Source organism: Astyanax mexicanus, chromosome 22, assembly GCF_023375975.1.
Source record: "Astyanax mexicanus isolate ESR-SI-001 chromosome 22, AstMex3_surface, whole genome shotgun sequence".
Lineage (NCBI taxonomy): Eukaryota > Metazoa > Chordata > Actinopteri > Characiformes > Acestrorhamphidae > Astyanax > Astyanax mexicanus.
Genome location: NC_064429.1, coordinates 27,952,890 through 27,969,583, shown reverse-complemented (window position 1 = coordinate 27,969,583; position 16,694 = coordinate 27,952,890). Strand labels below are relative to the sequence as shown.

General features: G+C 37.5%; 1 protein-coding gene across 5 annotated transcripts in view; it reads left to right on the top strand.

Moving 5' to 3' along the window:
• Positions 1–15,419, top strand: part of LOC103021936 (regulator of G-protein signaling 3) — a 63,812-nt gene extending 48,393 nt beyond the window's left edge. For 4 of the 5 annotated variants that reach the window (XM_022667430.2, XM_022667431.2, XM_022667432.2 and 1 more), the window contains 6 exons: positions 3,878–4,687; positions 6,061–6,131; positions 8,047–8,151; positions 8,880–8,941; positions 10,304–10,470; positions 12,127–15,419. In XM_022667430.2, coding sequence (XP_022523151.1) covers positions 3,878–4,687; positions 6,061–6,131; positions 8,047–8,151; positions 8,880–8,941; positions 10,304–10,470; positions 12,127–12,321 — 1,410 coding nt within the window. In that variant the 3' untranslated portion in view covers positions 12,322–15,419. Of the gene's footprint in view, positions 1–662; positions 951–3,877; positions 4,688–6,060; positions 6,132–8,046; positions 8,152–8,879; positions 8,942–10,303; positions 10,471–12,126 lie in introns of those variants that run through there. The other variant, XM_022667433.2, reaches the window with a different exon arrangement.
• Positions 15,420–16,694: the final 1,275 nt, after the last annotated feature.

Genomic DNA, 16,694 nt, shown 5'->3' with positions numbered 1-16,694 from the left:
TAAAGTAAATAGAAATAATGTCAAAAAGCCTATTAAATATCTGGATTTATTATACATCATTACTAATACTTATTTTAGAATGATAAAAATCAGTCCTATATAGAAGAAAAAAAGATGCACCAAGGAGCTTGATCAATAGTCGCTTTATAATAGTAAATATAATATAATTGAATAATCTAATCGAATCATATCATATGCTGCCTAGAGATTCTCACCCCTAATGTGTCATCAGCATGGCTGTAAAGCTCTAAAGCTGACTCTAAAGCAGCCTTACAGAAACCTGGTAACAAAAGTGAATTGACGAGATGTGTATAGGTATATAGTGTGAACACTGTAAGTGCTTCATAAAGACTTCCCATAAACCCATTCATTAAAGACAAGAATAAAATAATAGAATCTAACATGCAATTCTATAGCTTAGCACAGCTTAGCACAGGCTGTGTGCATCAGTGCCGTTGAGCCAAGCGCCTGCTTTCTTCCCTGTGTGTTTTAATGGGCTGCATCTTACCATCTTATTGCATTCCCTTCGAGGATGAGAAAGAGAAAATCTGATTTTTCTCCCACTCTCTCTCTCTCTCTCTCTCTCTCTCTCTCTCTCTCACACACACACACACTCCCTCTCTCTCGCTCTATCTCTCGCTCTCTGCCTCTCCCTCAGCCTCCTCTGCGACTAAGTGCCCCTTGGGTTGGCATTAGCAACAATTGATGCAGCAGCGACATCATTAATCAGACTAGCACAAACAGATACGCGCATGTGACTTCGGGAGGGAGAGAAAACGAGAGAAAGAGAGCGAGAGAGATCAAGAGGGAGGGAAGGACGAAGAGAGCAAGCGAGAGAGAGAGAGAGAGAGAGAGAGAGATGTGACTGAGAGCTGTACTAGTGCACACTGCTGTGATGAAAGAACACATTATTTGTCTATAGGAGACAAACACTGGAGCGTTCGGTGAAGGTGAGGTCATTCAGATCATGCTTTTTGACATGCGCTTTGGATGTACAATTATATATATTTTGCAGTGTGTTAATTTGATTTTTTTTAATAATTTGACTGGTTTTATGGTTAATTTTTGATGTTTGCTTTGAACCTGTTGCATTGCATGTTAATATCTGACTTAGGTAAAGTGTATTTAGCAATATTATTACTTATCAATATTATAAATGCTCATAGATGGTCGATAGATAGTTATAAATTGCTTGGTTTATGGACTGGTGACTTTTATGTGACAGTACTGGTGTCACAGACCTTGATGCATTTACTGTACAGCACTCACAGCATGTCACGAGGAAAGGCTGTACTATTAACTGAAGCACAGTTTGTGTGGGATTGAAAGGTTTTAAAGCTGTAGAGGCTCAGAAAGTGCAGTTAAGCTGTAAGTCGTGTGTTAAAACTCTGCTTCACAAGTCTATTAATCCCTAAGATACCCTTAGATTCGTCAGAAAGCATCATATCGTAGGTTTATAAGGGGGGAAAAAACCTGGAGCAGTGCTTGTTTATTCCTCTCCATGCTTTAATATCCTGGAGTGTAAGATATCAGACGTGACATCAAATAAATTTTGATCATAACACCCTCATAATACAATTGATGGTCGTGGTTGAAGGATTCTATTGGTTACTCAGTCAAAGAAAAAAAGAGCAGACAGCAGAAATGGAATTAAATTAAATGCTGCTTTATTTTTTCTGTAGCAGATTCAATATACCAGTAAGCTGCAGGTGACCCTCTCTGGAACTGTGGAGGTCAAGATGAGGACAGAAGACCTAGAAAAGTCCTAGAAAGCTTTAGATATAAAATGTCTCATTAGATGGCAAATCAAAAGAAGCCCCATATGACACCGATAAAGGTTTACACGTGTGAAAACGATGGTGCACCGTTTTACCGTTTGCACAGATGCCATAGCATAACAGTGTGTAAATTTGTCGTAAGGTGTCACCTGGGGGTGGCTTGTGAACACCCGCATGTGTGTAAGTTGTGAGGTGTTATCTTGTGAATGAGCAGGGCTCCAGACTAACACCGTCACACTGTCCCAGGAATGGTAAATATAGCACACACACAGGACAGGAATAAAGCTCTTTCAGGATGGAGAAATTGTGTTTAGAAACCCGGTTATAAGCTGTTTTTTCAGGTTGAGATGTGATTGGTAGTTTTTTTTTATTGATTAGCATATTGTCTGTTTACAGATAAAATCAGTCCTGTCTTTCAGAATAGAGACAATTATCTTGCTGGTAATGCCAGAAGAGGAAAAGGGTCAATGTTCAAAAAGAAAATATCTGTAGTTGATGAATCACCATTTAAGTAAGTCAACTGTGGAGCTTCAAAAGTGGCAGTGGTAATCAGGGAAACCATGCATGTGTGGTCTCCTTTAATGCTTAGCATGTAGCTGAATGTGAGCCACTTGTCTGTTTGTTAGCACGGACAATTCTAGCCAGACACTGCTGCTCACGATCCTTACCACCCACAGTGCACAGCAAAGTCTCTTCTATGAATAAAGAAATAGGCTATATTGTAATGTAAATTTTGGCCATATTGTCCTGCTCTAACCTTAAACAAGCTATGCATAAAAATGACTCAAGAATATCTGAGAAAAAGTGTCCTCCAGCAAAGAAACTTACAGCTTAATTCCAGCTTTTGCACAGGCTGCTTTTTAAGATATAAGTTACATATTAACTGTTTTAGAATTAGCTGAAACTATTGTTTTATGTTTTCTTTTTTTGCTACAAAGGTTGTGCTAAAAATATCTAATTAAAAAGAATAAATGTGTTTCCAAGGGGGCACAGACTTTTGCATAAGGCAGCAATAGGCTGTTTTCCGATTTTTAGTTATTAAATAATTGGAACTAGGGCTGAGCATTAATGTAAAAAATATCTTTATATGATTAAAATGTAAGAGCGGTTCTGTATTATGATTTTTAGTTCTTACATAGCAACGATTCTTATTTGTAAACAAAAAGAAACAACAAGCTATTGTTTCCTTCACATTTAATTACATTTTTTTTTTTTTAAGAAAAAAAGCTTAAAGAATAGTAAGTAGCAGCTTCAACCTTGCATACAGCTTTTTTTATTAAACACAGTATAAGTGTTACGTCCTTGTATTTCAGTTAAGGACAAATGTAAAATATGAATATCACTGCCACATAAAATAGTTCTTTACAGGTTTCTGACAGAAGCAAATAATACATGAAATTCACTATGACAGCTTCTACATGTAAAGATGTACAATCTCAATTATCCTATTTTGAAAATCACAGTAGCTTGATTAATCATATAACTCAAAATCTCCCTTACACTGTGTCAAAACGTCTTGCTGAATAGACCAATAGAATTTTTTTTTTTATTGTACAGAGACGATATACTGTGTATATACAGCTCTGAAAAAAAATGAGACCACTTAAAAATTATGAGCTTCTTTGATTTTACCAAATTGAAAAGCTCTGGAATATAATCAAGAGGAAGATGGATGATGACAAGCCATCAAACCAAGCAGAACTGCTTGAATTTTTGCACCAGAAGTGGCATAAAGTTATACAAAAGCAGTGTGTAAGACTGGAGGAGGAGAACATGCCAAGATGCATGAAAACTGTGATTAAAAAACAGGGTTATTCCACCAAATATTGATTTCTGAACTTTTTTTTTTTTGCATCATTTGAGGTCTGAAAGCTCTGCTTTCTTTTTTGTTATTCTAGCCATTTCTCATTTTCTGCAAATAAAATGCTCTAAATGACAAATTTTGGGGGAATTTGGGAGAAATGTGCGTAATTTATAGAATAAACAACAATGTTCGTTTTACTTAAACATATACCTGTAAATAGCAGAAAAAATCAGAGAAACTGATTCAGTAAAATTAACGTTAATCAATTAATCTACATTTGCTTTCTTGTTGGTAGATGCTGGAGCCGAAGACTGGAGATCAGGCTGAGCTTGGGTTGCTTGGTTTTGGATCACACAGTGTTTCTGAACCTTGCTCTCCTTCATGTCCCTCCGGGTCTCCGCTCACAGAGCAGAGCAGAACCAGGCTCACAACCAGCACCCCCACCGAGCGCCTCTCCTACCCGGACCTGCGCTGCGGCTCCGGCAGCTCCGGCGACGCCGTCCAGCCCCCTCCCCCGCCTGGAGACGCCGGTAAAGCTGTGTACATGGAGACTTCTGCCATCTGGAAGGAGAGGGGCAAGGAGCCAAAGAGAGGCGAGCAGGAGGCGGAGCTGGAGAGAAGGGAGCAGGGCGAGGGCGAGAGCGCCTCGGAGACGGTCAGCGTGGGGGCCCGTCCCACATCTTCATCCTCCTCATCCTCGCCTCTCATCATCCCCAAACTGTGCCTGGACCGCTCCTACAAGCCGGACCCGCTGACCTCGCCGTCCACCGATGATGACAACGAGGAGGAGGAGGAGTATGAGGAGGACAGTGATGAAGGCTATCTGAAGCGCAGGAGCCTGGTGGAGATGTCACCCAGCCGGGGGCAGCAGAGCGGGGGGCTGTGCGTGCAGCGCTCCCTTCACCGGCGCACCCACAGCGAGGGCAGCCTCCTTCAGGAGCCCCGATCCCCCCGCTTCATCTCAGACCAGGCCATCCACTGCCTGGACGACGGGAGGGAGACCCAGGACCGCTGGACCATCCCGTCCCCTCAGACCCTGCGCAAAGAGCTCAACAAGAACGGGGGGTCCGTGCACCAAATCTGCCTGCTGTTTACCGGCAGAAGGGTACGTAGGTTTACAGACCTGACCTCAAACTCAACCTGAGTTACTAAAATAAAATTACTTAAAATTAAAAGCTCAGCAAAATCAATTGCATGGTTTGAATGACACAGAATAAATCTTAAAAGTTGGGCTGTCAACATTAATGCATTAACATGGAAACATCTTGTAATTTAAATTTTTGTGCAAATTAATTACTTGACAAAATTGACAGAGCCTGGTGACGCATTAGCAGTTTTATTAAGCGATAAAACAAAGCAACGCATACAATTGGGTTCAGAAGGGAGATTACCTTTAATTAATCCTGAAGTTTATGCTCTACCTCTTCTACCATTCTCTCTTTCTCTCCATCTCTCTCTCTCTCTTCTTTTGTCCCCCTCTTAAAAATACTTTTTAAGTACTTTTTAAGTACAGTTAAGTTCTTTTAAGTACCTTTTAAAGTACAATTAAGTCATTTTAATTAGCATTCTAGCACTGTTATTCTATAACTACAGACTGTAGTCCTGTAACTGTTTCTTTTCATCCTTTATTATTTTCCTCCTTTCACCCTATTTTATTTTTCCGTTCCACCTTAAATGCTGCAGCCTTCTCCATCTGTTGCACCATTTAAGGGAATGTTGAAATGGGATTCTGCCTTAATTTATATAAAGTACAGTATCTCTCTTCCATAACTTTTGCAGACATCCCCACCCCGAACTGGACTGTGACACCGCCCACACTAATAACTGATTGGCTGACTCACAGACTTTTTGCAGAGAACAGGCCAACAGAACCCTCTCTGTTTTGCATGCGCTTCATAAATATGCACACAAGGGGAGAGCCTTTCTCTGTCTCTGTCTCTCTTTCACACACGCAATTGGGGTAAAAAAAAAGTCTGGGGAGTTCCGGGAGATTTGATCTGATCTGTTGGCATCAGGGAGCCGTTACTGATATGCGGTAGACTCCCGCAACTTCCTGGAGACTTGGGACGTCTGATTAGGGGTGAAATGGAATTGGAATTGGCCTTAATTTACATAAAGTACAGTACTTCACTCCCATAACTTTTGCATGTCAGTGTATTTTGAAGTGTTGTAAACTTTGAAACATTGTTCCAAACTTCCTTCAGCAAGTAATCACTCGTGTTTTGGGTTCACCCCGTCTTAACGTATCAAATTCAGCTCACGAAGTCCTTCCTAATTAGCTGATGAATTGAATCTGTTATGCCTAATGAGGCAGAACGCTCAACTATTCAATGCTGGGGCTCTGAGAGATTGGAGTCTGACACTGCTGCTCTAGCCTGGCTGGTTATCATCCCCTTCCTGATTAAAGCAGCTGGGTATTTTACCCTGTGATTTCTTTAAAAAGCAACAATGACAAAGCATTTTCTCTTTTGTTTTCAGGTCTGCGGTGAGCCAAACTGCAAGTGTCAGATTGGGAAAAGTGTCACGAAAAAGAAGAAATCCAAAAATCTGTAAGTTCTCATTTTTTCTCCTGTTTCTGAACACAATTTTAATGGCTACAATATTAGTGTTTATTATGTGTGTCATATTGATGAAACATGGCCCTGTATCTTTCCTCTTTTGGATGAGTGCTGTACTATTTGTACAGGAAGCATCTAAGCACACCTAATGTGGCCACTGAAGACTCCAGTAGGAAATCATAGATGTGTCCATAAACTTCTAATAAAAAATTTGATTAAAAAACTTCTCCACAAGTCGCATTTTCAAGCGACAAACGCCATATTTGGCACAATTGTAGACTTAATAGCTCATTTAGAATGCTCCCTTAATGCTGTATACTTTATGAGCCAATAACATTTACAGTTTCAGTTTTAAGCACAAGACCCCCTTTTTCTCTTTCTCCTTTCCCTTTTTTTTAACTTAACATGGAAAAGTACATACGTTTTAACATTTGACATGAATATGTACTTAAATACATACTAAATGTACTATTCTGGAACAACGTATTACAATTTAAGTATATTTCAGTTGTAATGAAGCTCTATTTAACTACACCATAAAAGCATTAGATTAGATTAGATTAGATTAGAGTGTTATTTTCTTATAACTTCTCCAAGCTTAAATAAGTATGTGTTTTTTTTAACATCATTTTAATACACTGGAATATACTGTAAATGAAACATATATATAAAAGGTGTACACACTATGTGTATCAATACGTAAAGTGCACTTTACGTATTGATGCACATTTTGTGTACACCTTAATGCTGCTGGAAAGAAAATACTACACTAAAGTTTAAGCACTTTAAGCAGTATTTAATGCCAAGACATACCGGTATATATTTATTATAAACACAATGTTACATTTAAAGCATATTGCTTAAAAGTACATTTTATGAAATATAGAAAAAGTATATTTAATGTGTATTCTAATAACGGATATTAAACTGAAAATGTACTTTTAGTATTCTTTACCTTTGGTAATTTGAACTTTTAATTCCAGGAAGAGTTTTTAGACAAAATTTCTTCTTACCACATACAGTTCTGAAAAAAAAAATTAAGATCAGTTTCTGAATCGGTTTCTTTGATTTTGCTATTTATAGGTATATTTTTGAGTAAAATGAACACTGTTGTTTTATTATATAAACTACAAACAACATTTCTCTCAAATTCCAAATAAAAATATGGTCATTTACAGCATTTATTTGCAGAAAATGAGAAACAGCAGTATGCAGGGCTTTCAGACCTCAAACAATGCAAAGAAAACAAGTTCGTATTCATAAAGTTTTAACAGTTCAGAAATCAATATTTGGTGGAATAACCCTGGTTTTAATCACAGTTTTCATGCATCTTGACATGTTCGCCTCCACCAGTCTTACACACTGCTTTTGGATAACTTTGTGCCACTCCTGGTGCAAAGATTCAAGCAGTTCAGCTTGGTTTGATGGCTTGTGATCATCCATCTTCCTCTTAATTATATTCCAGAGGTTTTCATCAATTTGGTAAAATAAAAAAAAAAGTGGTCTTTTATTTTTTTTTTTTCAGAGCTGTATTTTAGCCGAAACCTTCTGTTGAGCCACAATCATACATACTCTCTAGTTTATTCTGTGCTCTCTGCAATAAATGTGCAGTTATAGGAAATTGAATAGCTCCTTTAAGCTCTTTATATTCCCCAAAACACTTGTCCCCCCTACGCTACATAACCACTCAGTGCAGTAAATGATAGACTCTCCTCCGACTGTTCCCCACAGGGAAAAGCAGCTCCTGCTGCTGCAAAACTCCCGCAGATAATATCTTCCCAATTCCTATCAGTCCTCAGTCCTTGCTTTGACTCATCCAACGATGACACAGGCTCGAGTAGTCCGTTAACTGGTGAGTCATTGTGGAGAGGAGGATTGTACTGAGTTTCTTAAGCTATTCTCACAGGGCCAAAGACATGAAGAATCGACTGACCTTCCTCCGGAAGAAGAACAACGACAGACATGGAATCCATCCAGCCAGCAGGCTTGAGAAAGTCTTCAAATGGGATAAGTGAGTGAAAGTGTTTACTTCCACATCTACCTGACCCGACTCCAGGACTCTGTGAGTCACGCTAGACTGTATAGCTATTCTATTGTGTATATAGTTGTTATATATATATATATATATATATATATATATATAGGACAGCTATCGTCCAGCAGCAGTTCATCCAGGGTGATTTCCCTGCTCTATAATATCTTATACATACAAAGAAAACAAATTTGTATTAATAAAGTTTTAAGAGTTTGGTGGAATAACCCTGGTATTTAATCACAGTTTTCGTGCATCTTGGCATGTTCTCCTCCACCAGTCTTACACACTGCTTTTGGATTACTTTATGCCTTTACTTTTGGTGGGCTGTGATCTTCCTCTTGATTATATTCCAGAGGTTTTCAATTTGGTAAAATCAAAGAAACTCTTCGTTTTTAAGTGGTCTCTTATTTTTTTAAGCGCTTTATATGTATATATTTTTAAATATATACAGTAAGTTGTTGATTTGTTAAATACATATTAAAATCATTTTATAACAACAAATCTCCAGTTTAAAAGATAGAGATTGGCGATGGGCAATTTTAAAATGTTAAATGACAAATGTTGGATCTTCAGTGGAATTAGAGATAGGCATAGTTTAATTGGAGCCAAAACAGGATGTTCTGGCTTGATTATAAAGTGAATATCAGTGCATCATTGGCAGTAAATCATGGAGTTGTTGACCGTTCTGTCTTCTGTTTCCGCAGACCCACTTCAGAGGAAGCTCTTAAATGGGGAGAATGTTTTGACCTGTTGCTTTCTCACAAATGTAAGTTTAGGAAGTCTTGTAAACTATTTGCACTATTGGGAACTAGAACAGTTACATAATGGCATTCTTTACAACTTTTTCTTAAACGGAGAGAAACGATATGTGTTGTAGCAGTGATTTAACCAATAAGAGCCCAGACCCATTTCTGAATAATAACACCAAATTCTAAATTGAATTAAATAAATTCAGTGAGCAGCTCATTAATATTTTTTTCTGACTGTGGGTGCATAACTGTAGATATTTTATAAAAGGCTAAAAACCTAATGTCCGTAAATGGCACAACAATTTTATAACTTATATTTCATGTGTTTTCTAGAAATCAGGTCAGAATAAATTGTTGAAAATGATTTCAATTGTTGAATTAGTTGGAACAGCTCAGTAGAAGCTAAAATACACTTTTAAAAAGAGTAGTTTTATCTCCATGCACTAATCCAACTACATTCTGTAACTAAATAAGATGAGACAAATGAACACAGACAGATACACACACTGTCCTGTAGTGTTGCTCTCAGCATGTTCAGTAGTTTTAGATGCATCTCAAAAAAATAAGAATATCATTTAAAAAAGTTACTTTATTTCAGTGATTCCGTTCAGAATGTGAAATTCATACATTATATAGATGTATTACACACAGATTGATATATTTTAACCAAAAATCAGTGTTTTAGAAAATTATAATATTATGTAAGACCAATTTGTAGATTTGGCAGTGTGGGCAGTGTGCCAAGTCCTGCTGGAAAATGAAATCCACACCTCCATAAAAGTTGTCTGCAAAGTGAAGCATGAAGTGCTGTAAGATTTTCAGGGATCAGAGTCTGTAGGAAGAGTGGAGAGACACACAGTTCAAGCTTGAGGTCTAGTGTGAAGTTTCCACCAATCAGTGATGTTTTGGAGAGACATGTCATCTGCTGCTGTTGATCCACTGTGTTTTATTGTCAAGTCTAAAGTCAGTGCAGTTTTGCAGTTCCAATTGGTCTTATAGAATATTAAAATTTTCTAAGACACTGATTTTTGGGGGTTTCAATGGCTGTAAATCATAATCATCAACAATAAAAAAAATAAACACTAAAATTAGATCACTCTGTGTGTAACACATCTATATAATATGAGTTTCATTTATCACAAATTTTTAGAGGTGCACTTGTATATGTCACTCTTGAACTTCATGAGTTAAAGTAAAGGAAAGTCAGAGTGCTGTATGGAAGTGCTGTAAGGAAATTTTCAGTTTTTAAAGGGTCTGTGACACACACACATCACCATGGGCTCTTTTGGGTTAATGTACATTTAGATTGGAGCCAGAATGCATTGTGTTTTCACATTATGTTTAACAGTATGTGTTATAACTGCTCTCTGCTTGGTCAGATGGAATGGCAGCGTTCCGCTCCTTCCTGCAGACGGAGTTCAGCGAGGAGAATCTGGATTTCTGGCTGGCTTGCGAGGACTACAGGAGGATCAAGTCTCTGTCCAAGATGGCTTCCAGAGCGAAGAAGATATATGCACAGTACATCTCCATTCAGGCGTGTAAAGAGGTAAGTTTTACAATGTCTTACAATACTTACTGTACTAAAGTACTTTATATGTTCATATGTACCCCGCGTTCACACTGGCAGGCAACAAGTTGCTTGTGTCACCCACGTTTGTCTTCTGTGGGTGTGTTTAAGGCTGTTTGTTCTGTGGTGAGTGGGTGTATATCCGTGTGGCAGTTAACCTGCTACTGTCCACTACTTTCTTCTAAGCTTTATTTTTCTCCAAATTATCTGTATTTGTGAAAAACTGCATCATATAAAACTGAAAGAGCAAAAACAGTTATAATCTGTTGTCCTTTGGAACACACGGATACCAAACACAGTTTATTAATAAAGTAAACAAGGATCAGTAAACAAATAAAGGGTTATTAAAGGGTCAGTAACAAAATGGCAGCAGTAGTAAACAACATACAATGGGGGGTCCAAACTGGAGAAGAGCTAGGCAAAAAGAGTAGTCAAAAACAGAAAAAAGGGTTGGAAGTCATAAACAATAAGTTCTAGGACAAGGCAAAAGAGTAGACAAAAATACAAAAATGTCTGTAGCAAAAAAACAACAAACAAAAGAAACGCGAAGTAGAAAAGCTAGAAACTAGATGCAATACCAGGCAATAAGGAACAGAAACCGGGGGGTATTTATACAAACAGGACCAGGTGTGGGTAATCAGAAACTCGGGGAGTCAGAACGTTGCAGCGTCAAGTGATCAGCAAAGTCCGGAAGGTCTATTGCAATTGCATGCTGGGAGTTGGGGTCTTTAGTGTGTGTATCATGCCAGAGTTCATGGCAGAATTGATGTTGTGATTAATTATTTAATAATTTGTCTCTTTTTTTTTTAAAAAAGATGCATATTTAACAACATGGAAATCGTTTATATGACTATTTAGTACTTGTACATTTTTTTACATAATATTCTTATGTATATTATTTTATTTTTGTACCCGTGTGTACACTTTCGTTTTGATGTTTTAGAATTCGTTAGATGATATTTTTTTTTAGCATTTTGAGCTAAGTTTAGTTAGTTATTTTCCTATTTCATATCTATTTTTCAGTTTTTATGAAATGCTGTTATTAGCTTATTAGCTTCTAACATACAGAAATACTCACTGGTCTTTTTAATGAATGTTGATTTATTAATTTAATAGCTGTATCTAACTATTTTAAGACAGAAACGGGGGTATTTATACACACAGGACCAGGTGTGGGTAATCAGAAACTCGGCGAGTCAGAACGCCACAGCGTCAAGTGATCAGCAAAGTCCGGAAGGTCTATTGCAATTGCATGCTGGGAGTTGGAGTCTTTAGTGTGTGTATCATGGCAGAGTTCATGGCAGAATTGATCTTGTGACATTTATTAATTTGTTTTTTAAGAAAAGATGCATATTTAAATGGAAATCGTTTATATGACTATTTAGTACTTGTACATTTTGTGCAAAAAAAAATAATATAATATTAATAATTTTTTACGCTGTTTTTTAATAATAATTAAAAAGTAATTAAAATAACCCTAAGGGAAAACTTGTTTGTGTTACTGCATCTCCACAGTATCAAATCAAGACTCTGTATCAGCAGATGCTCTTAATCAAATGACTCGGATTCGGAAGCAAAAAAAGGAAAATGTAATTGGAACATCTCTAATGCCGTCCTTTTATCTTGTCTCCTCAGGTCAATCTGGACTCGTACACCCGGGAGCAGACCAAGGAGAACATGGAGAACATTAGCGCTGGCTGCTTTGACCTGGCCCAGAGCAGGATCTATGGACTCATGGAGAAAGACCCCTACCCTCGCTTCCTCCGCTCAGACATTTACATGGACTTAACCCACCAGAAACGACCCGGTTCTGCAACAGAGCTGTCTTAGAGCTGCTCAGAGTCGACACTAGGAAATCAGAACAGAGAGGCCATCTCCACTGATAGTACATCCCTATAGTACATCCTGGAATCAGTAGGCTGATGTATCTTTTACTGGATGATGTAAGGGCAGCAGTCGGTGTATCACGGTGTATCAGACTGTTGTACAGCACTGTGTACAGTATGTACGTGTGTTAGTTGTTTTGGTTGCAGTGCTGATATATATATACCATCAATAGGGGGGGGGTCTGTTCTGAGAGGCATCTCAGAATGACGAACGTCTGTCTTGTTTCGGCTCCATGCTGCCCCCTGCTGGGTGACGCTGGGGAAAAAAAAGGTGACATAAACAGAAATGCCTAAAAAGTGAAGTGTTGGCCTTCGCCCCATATGGCCTCGTTGGCTTGGTGTGTGGAGGGTGAAGAGCGTGTTGTGTTGGGATGTGAGGAAGACGAGAGAAAGCTTGGTACTGATTTGTTTTGATGCGCTTTGACTGCGTTTCGCTGCAGTCCTTCCCTTTCCTTCCCCGAGAACAAGGTACATCCGTTCAGATTTCAAACAGCGGCACAACTAACTTAACTGCCCTCTGTGCACAGATCGGATGACATTTGAGTATTGTTATATATTTATGAATATAGTTTACATGCTCCCTGGGAAGAGCTATGCCTTGTCGATGTCAGTATTCATCATCTTTCTTTTTTAACGTTACTTGTAGGAATGCGCTGAATATTTGGAAATAGCCGAAATTATGTGGCTAAAAAGGGGGGAAAAAAGCAATTTTGATGTGAAAACTACAAACTACAGTGACGTTTAGCTTGGAGTGAGATGATCTTTGTAAATGCAGCATTGGGTTTACACATGCTTTTTAAAGTGTCAGAGAATGACCTAAGAATGTCTGGACACTTCTATACAGGCAAAATTAATGAAAACCTGCAAAAAAAAAAAAAACCTCTGTATTTGGTGTTTGATATTCAGTATTTTAATCCAAATGCATCGTATACGTTTTAAGTTCAGCCAAATATGGTCTTTTTAAGTGCATCCCCAGTCACTTATTTCATTTAGGAGAGTTTATAGACCTTGATTGCCACCTGGGTTGCCACCCATTCTGTAAAATACAGAACATCCTTTATTTGGCAATTAAATTTTCCGGCTTGTATTGAACCAATATGCGCAGCGATTTGTTCTTTATTTCAATAAATGCCCATCTATAACAAATATACAGCTCTGGAAAAAAAAGAGACCACTTCAGTTTCTGAATCAGTTTCTCTATAAATTTTACTATTTATAAGTATGTGTTTGAGTAAAATGAATATTGTTGTTTTATTCTATAAACTACAGACAACATTTCTCCCAAATTCCAAATAAAAAATATTGTCATTTAGAGCATTCATTAGCAGAAAATGAGAAATGGCTAAAATAACAAAAAAAAAGAAGCAGAGCTTTCAGACCTCAAATAATGCAAAGAAAAAACAAGTTCATATTCATAAAGTTTTAAGAGTTCAGAAATCAATATTTGGTGGAATAACCCTGGTTTTTAATCACAATGTTCATGCATCATGGCATGTTCTCCTCCACCAGTCTTACACACTGCTTTTGGATAATTTTATGCCTTTACTCCTGGTGCAAAAATTCAAGCAGTTCAGTTTGGTTTGATGGCTTGTGATCATCCATCCTCCTCTTGATTATATTCCAGAGGTTTTAAATTAGGTAAAATCAAAGAAACTCATCATTTTTAAATGGTCTCAATTAAGTCCCTTAATTTAATTTCTGAACGGTGGCAAGTTTTTAGTTTTCAGTACAGTAAACAGTATGAAGATCGCAAAACATTGGATATCCCTGGTCTAAAATAATAATCTGCCAGTCTTTATATGGTGTCCAAATGTTATGATGATTGAACCAGTAAGAAAAAGGCTCCAAATTTGGACTTGAAACTAAATATTTATATTTCATTGATTTTCATAAAAAATGTAAGAAGTTTTTTTTTTTTTTAAATCTTCTCCTTTAAACGTCGCCTGTAAAGTTTTTGGGGATGCACGACACGCCTTTTGCATGACAGTGAAAATTGGTAAGTTTTCAACCTGCTTATGCTTCACTGGCTGCTGATCTCTCATTTCCATATCTGGAAAAAATGCATATTTATTACATTTACAATAAAATGTATTAATGCAGTACAGGAGACCCCTACCAGCCCACCTTAAAAGACTAGACCGGCTTAAAAAAGGTGAACAGGCATGACTTTCTGCCATATAGCTGGAAATTGTTTCAGGCAATGTCTGATTTGTTTCCACTACAGGACATGTTTTGTGTGGATTAGGCAAGGGGCGGGGCCTGTGTTGTGCTCTATTCACACATGAGCTCACTCAGCCAATACCCAGACTTTATACTAAGGGACTGTCAGGATAAAGTTCAGGTGATGTTCAGTTCAGTACAACTAATCCTGAGATATTTGTGTTCACACACACGTCTCACACTTTTCTGGATTACAGTATCTAGAAAAGATCTGGGACAGATACCCTGAATGTTTGAAAGGGGCTTTATTGGTCATTTCAGTAGATGATAATAATCATTATCAATATAATAAAGGAAAAGGTAAAGGGAGCAGAGTGAAAAGGTGAAAAGGTAACACACATATATAAGAATATATGAATATATGGAAATATGAAACTCTGAGATATATATAGCCTAGCTATTTGTGTTGTTAAACAAAAATATGGGTGTTTTCTGTTGGTAGGGAGTCTGTTATTTAAGCGTACTGAGATCTGAGATGTTAAACAAACAACAAACAGAAAAAAAATCAAACCTCAATATACTGTATATGTTTTCTAATTCATACTGAGTAACTCTCTAAGCATAGAGGTGCAGTGCATGTTCCGTGCATAAACGTCAAGAGTCACTTAATGGGAGGCGGCGGAGCTTCTGTCAGTGTTTTAATCTTACAGGAGATCAGATTTTTATTAAATTGCTCTTATTGTCTTTTTTTTTTGTCTTCTTTTAATCCTATCTCTTTGTAAGTATGATTATTGCTGTATTTATTTGTGGTCTCATAATCCACTTACTGCTGCTTGTGAGTGCTCAGTATTCAGAACAAATAAAGCTACGTCAAATAATGTAGTTTGTTTGAGAGTCTCTGCATTATTCATATGCACTGATCAACTTCCTGTTTCTACATCCATTATTCAATTTGCATCCAATTGTAGTTCTGCTGTATAATAACAGACTTTACTATCCTCTATTCACGCTGTTTTTTAATGGTCAGAAACCTTATTTAAGTGGTTTGTCAGTCATTATCAGCAGTGCCACTGACTGACATGCAACAAATGGTGAATCAGACACAGCAGCAGTGTTGCTGGAGTTTTTAAACGCCTCAGTAGCCCTATCAAGACGGGATTAGTTTCTCAGGGGGACGTCTGTGAAAAATATTTCACACTTCTACTCAGTGATACAACTCTTTCATCTGGACTGCAATTGAAAAAACAGGAGGACCAGTGAGTTTTTTGGCTTTCTTGGTCACATGATATCACGTTCAGTAGCTCCTCCATTTCCACTCACTGTTTTTGTGTGTTTATGTGGATCTCTGTGAAAATGCGCACTAAAAGTGTAATTACGGTGCGCTGCAGGCAGTGGACAAATGCCATTTTATTACACGCAAGGTGACAAAACTCAGAGATGTGAGTCCAGACAGAACTAAAATTATGAGAAAAACAGTAGGTAGTTCAGCCTGTAATTTTCTCAGAGGACGTCTGATATTTTACTTCTCTTAATTCAACCACAATCAGATTCACTCTATCTGGATGGAGAGAGGAAAAAGCCGGACTGAAAAACGAGCTCAAATGAAATAGGAGTAATGAGGCTATTTTTAAAATGTATAAAGTATGTAAATGTAAAGTATAGACTAAAGACGTGTACTTTATTTCTTGACCCCTCTGGCACACACTTCTTACAAATCTGTTTGTAATCCCATTCTAGAGCAACTTCGTGTGGTGTCTGGCTGTTCAGACTATCAGACTGAATCAGTTTCTCTGATTTTACTATTTATAGGTATATGTTTGAGTAAAATGAACAATGTTGTTTTATTCTATAACCTACGGATAACATTTCTCCCAAATTCCAAATAGAAAAAGTCATTTAGAGCGTTTATTTGCAAAAAAATGAGAAATGGCTGAAATAACAAAAAAGATGCAGAGCTTTCAGACCTCAAATAATACAAAAAAACAAGTTCATTTTCATAAAGTTTTAAGAGTTCAGAAATCAATATTTGGTGGAATAACCCTGGTTTTAATCACAGTTTTCATGCATCTTGGCATGTTCTCCTCCACCAGTCTTACACACTGCTTTTGGATAACTTTATGCCACTCCTGGTGCAAAAATTCAAGCAGTTCAGCTTGG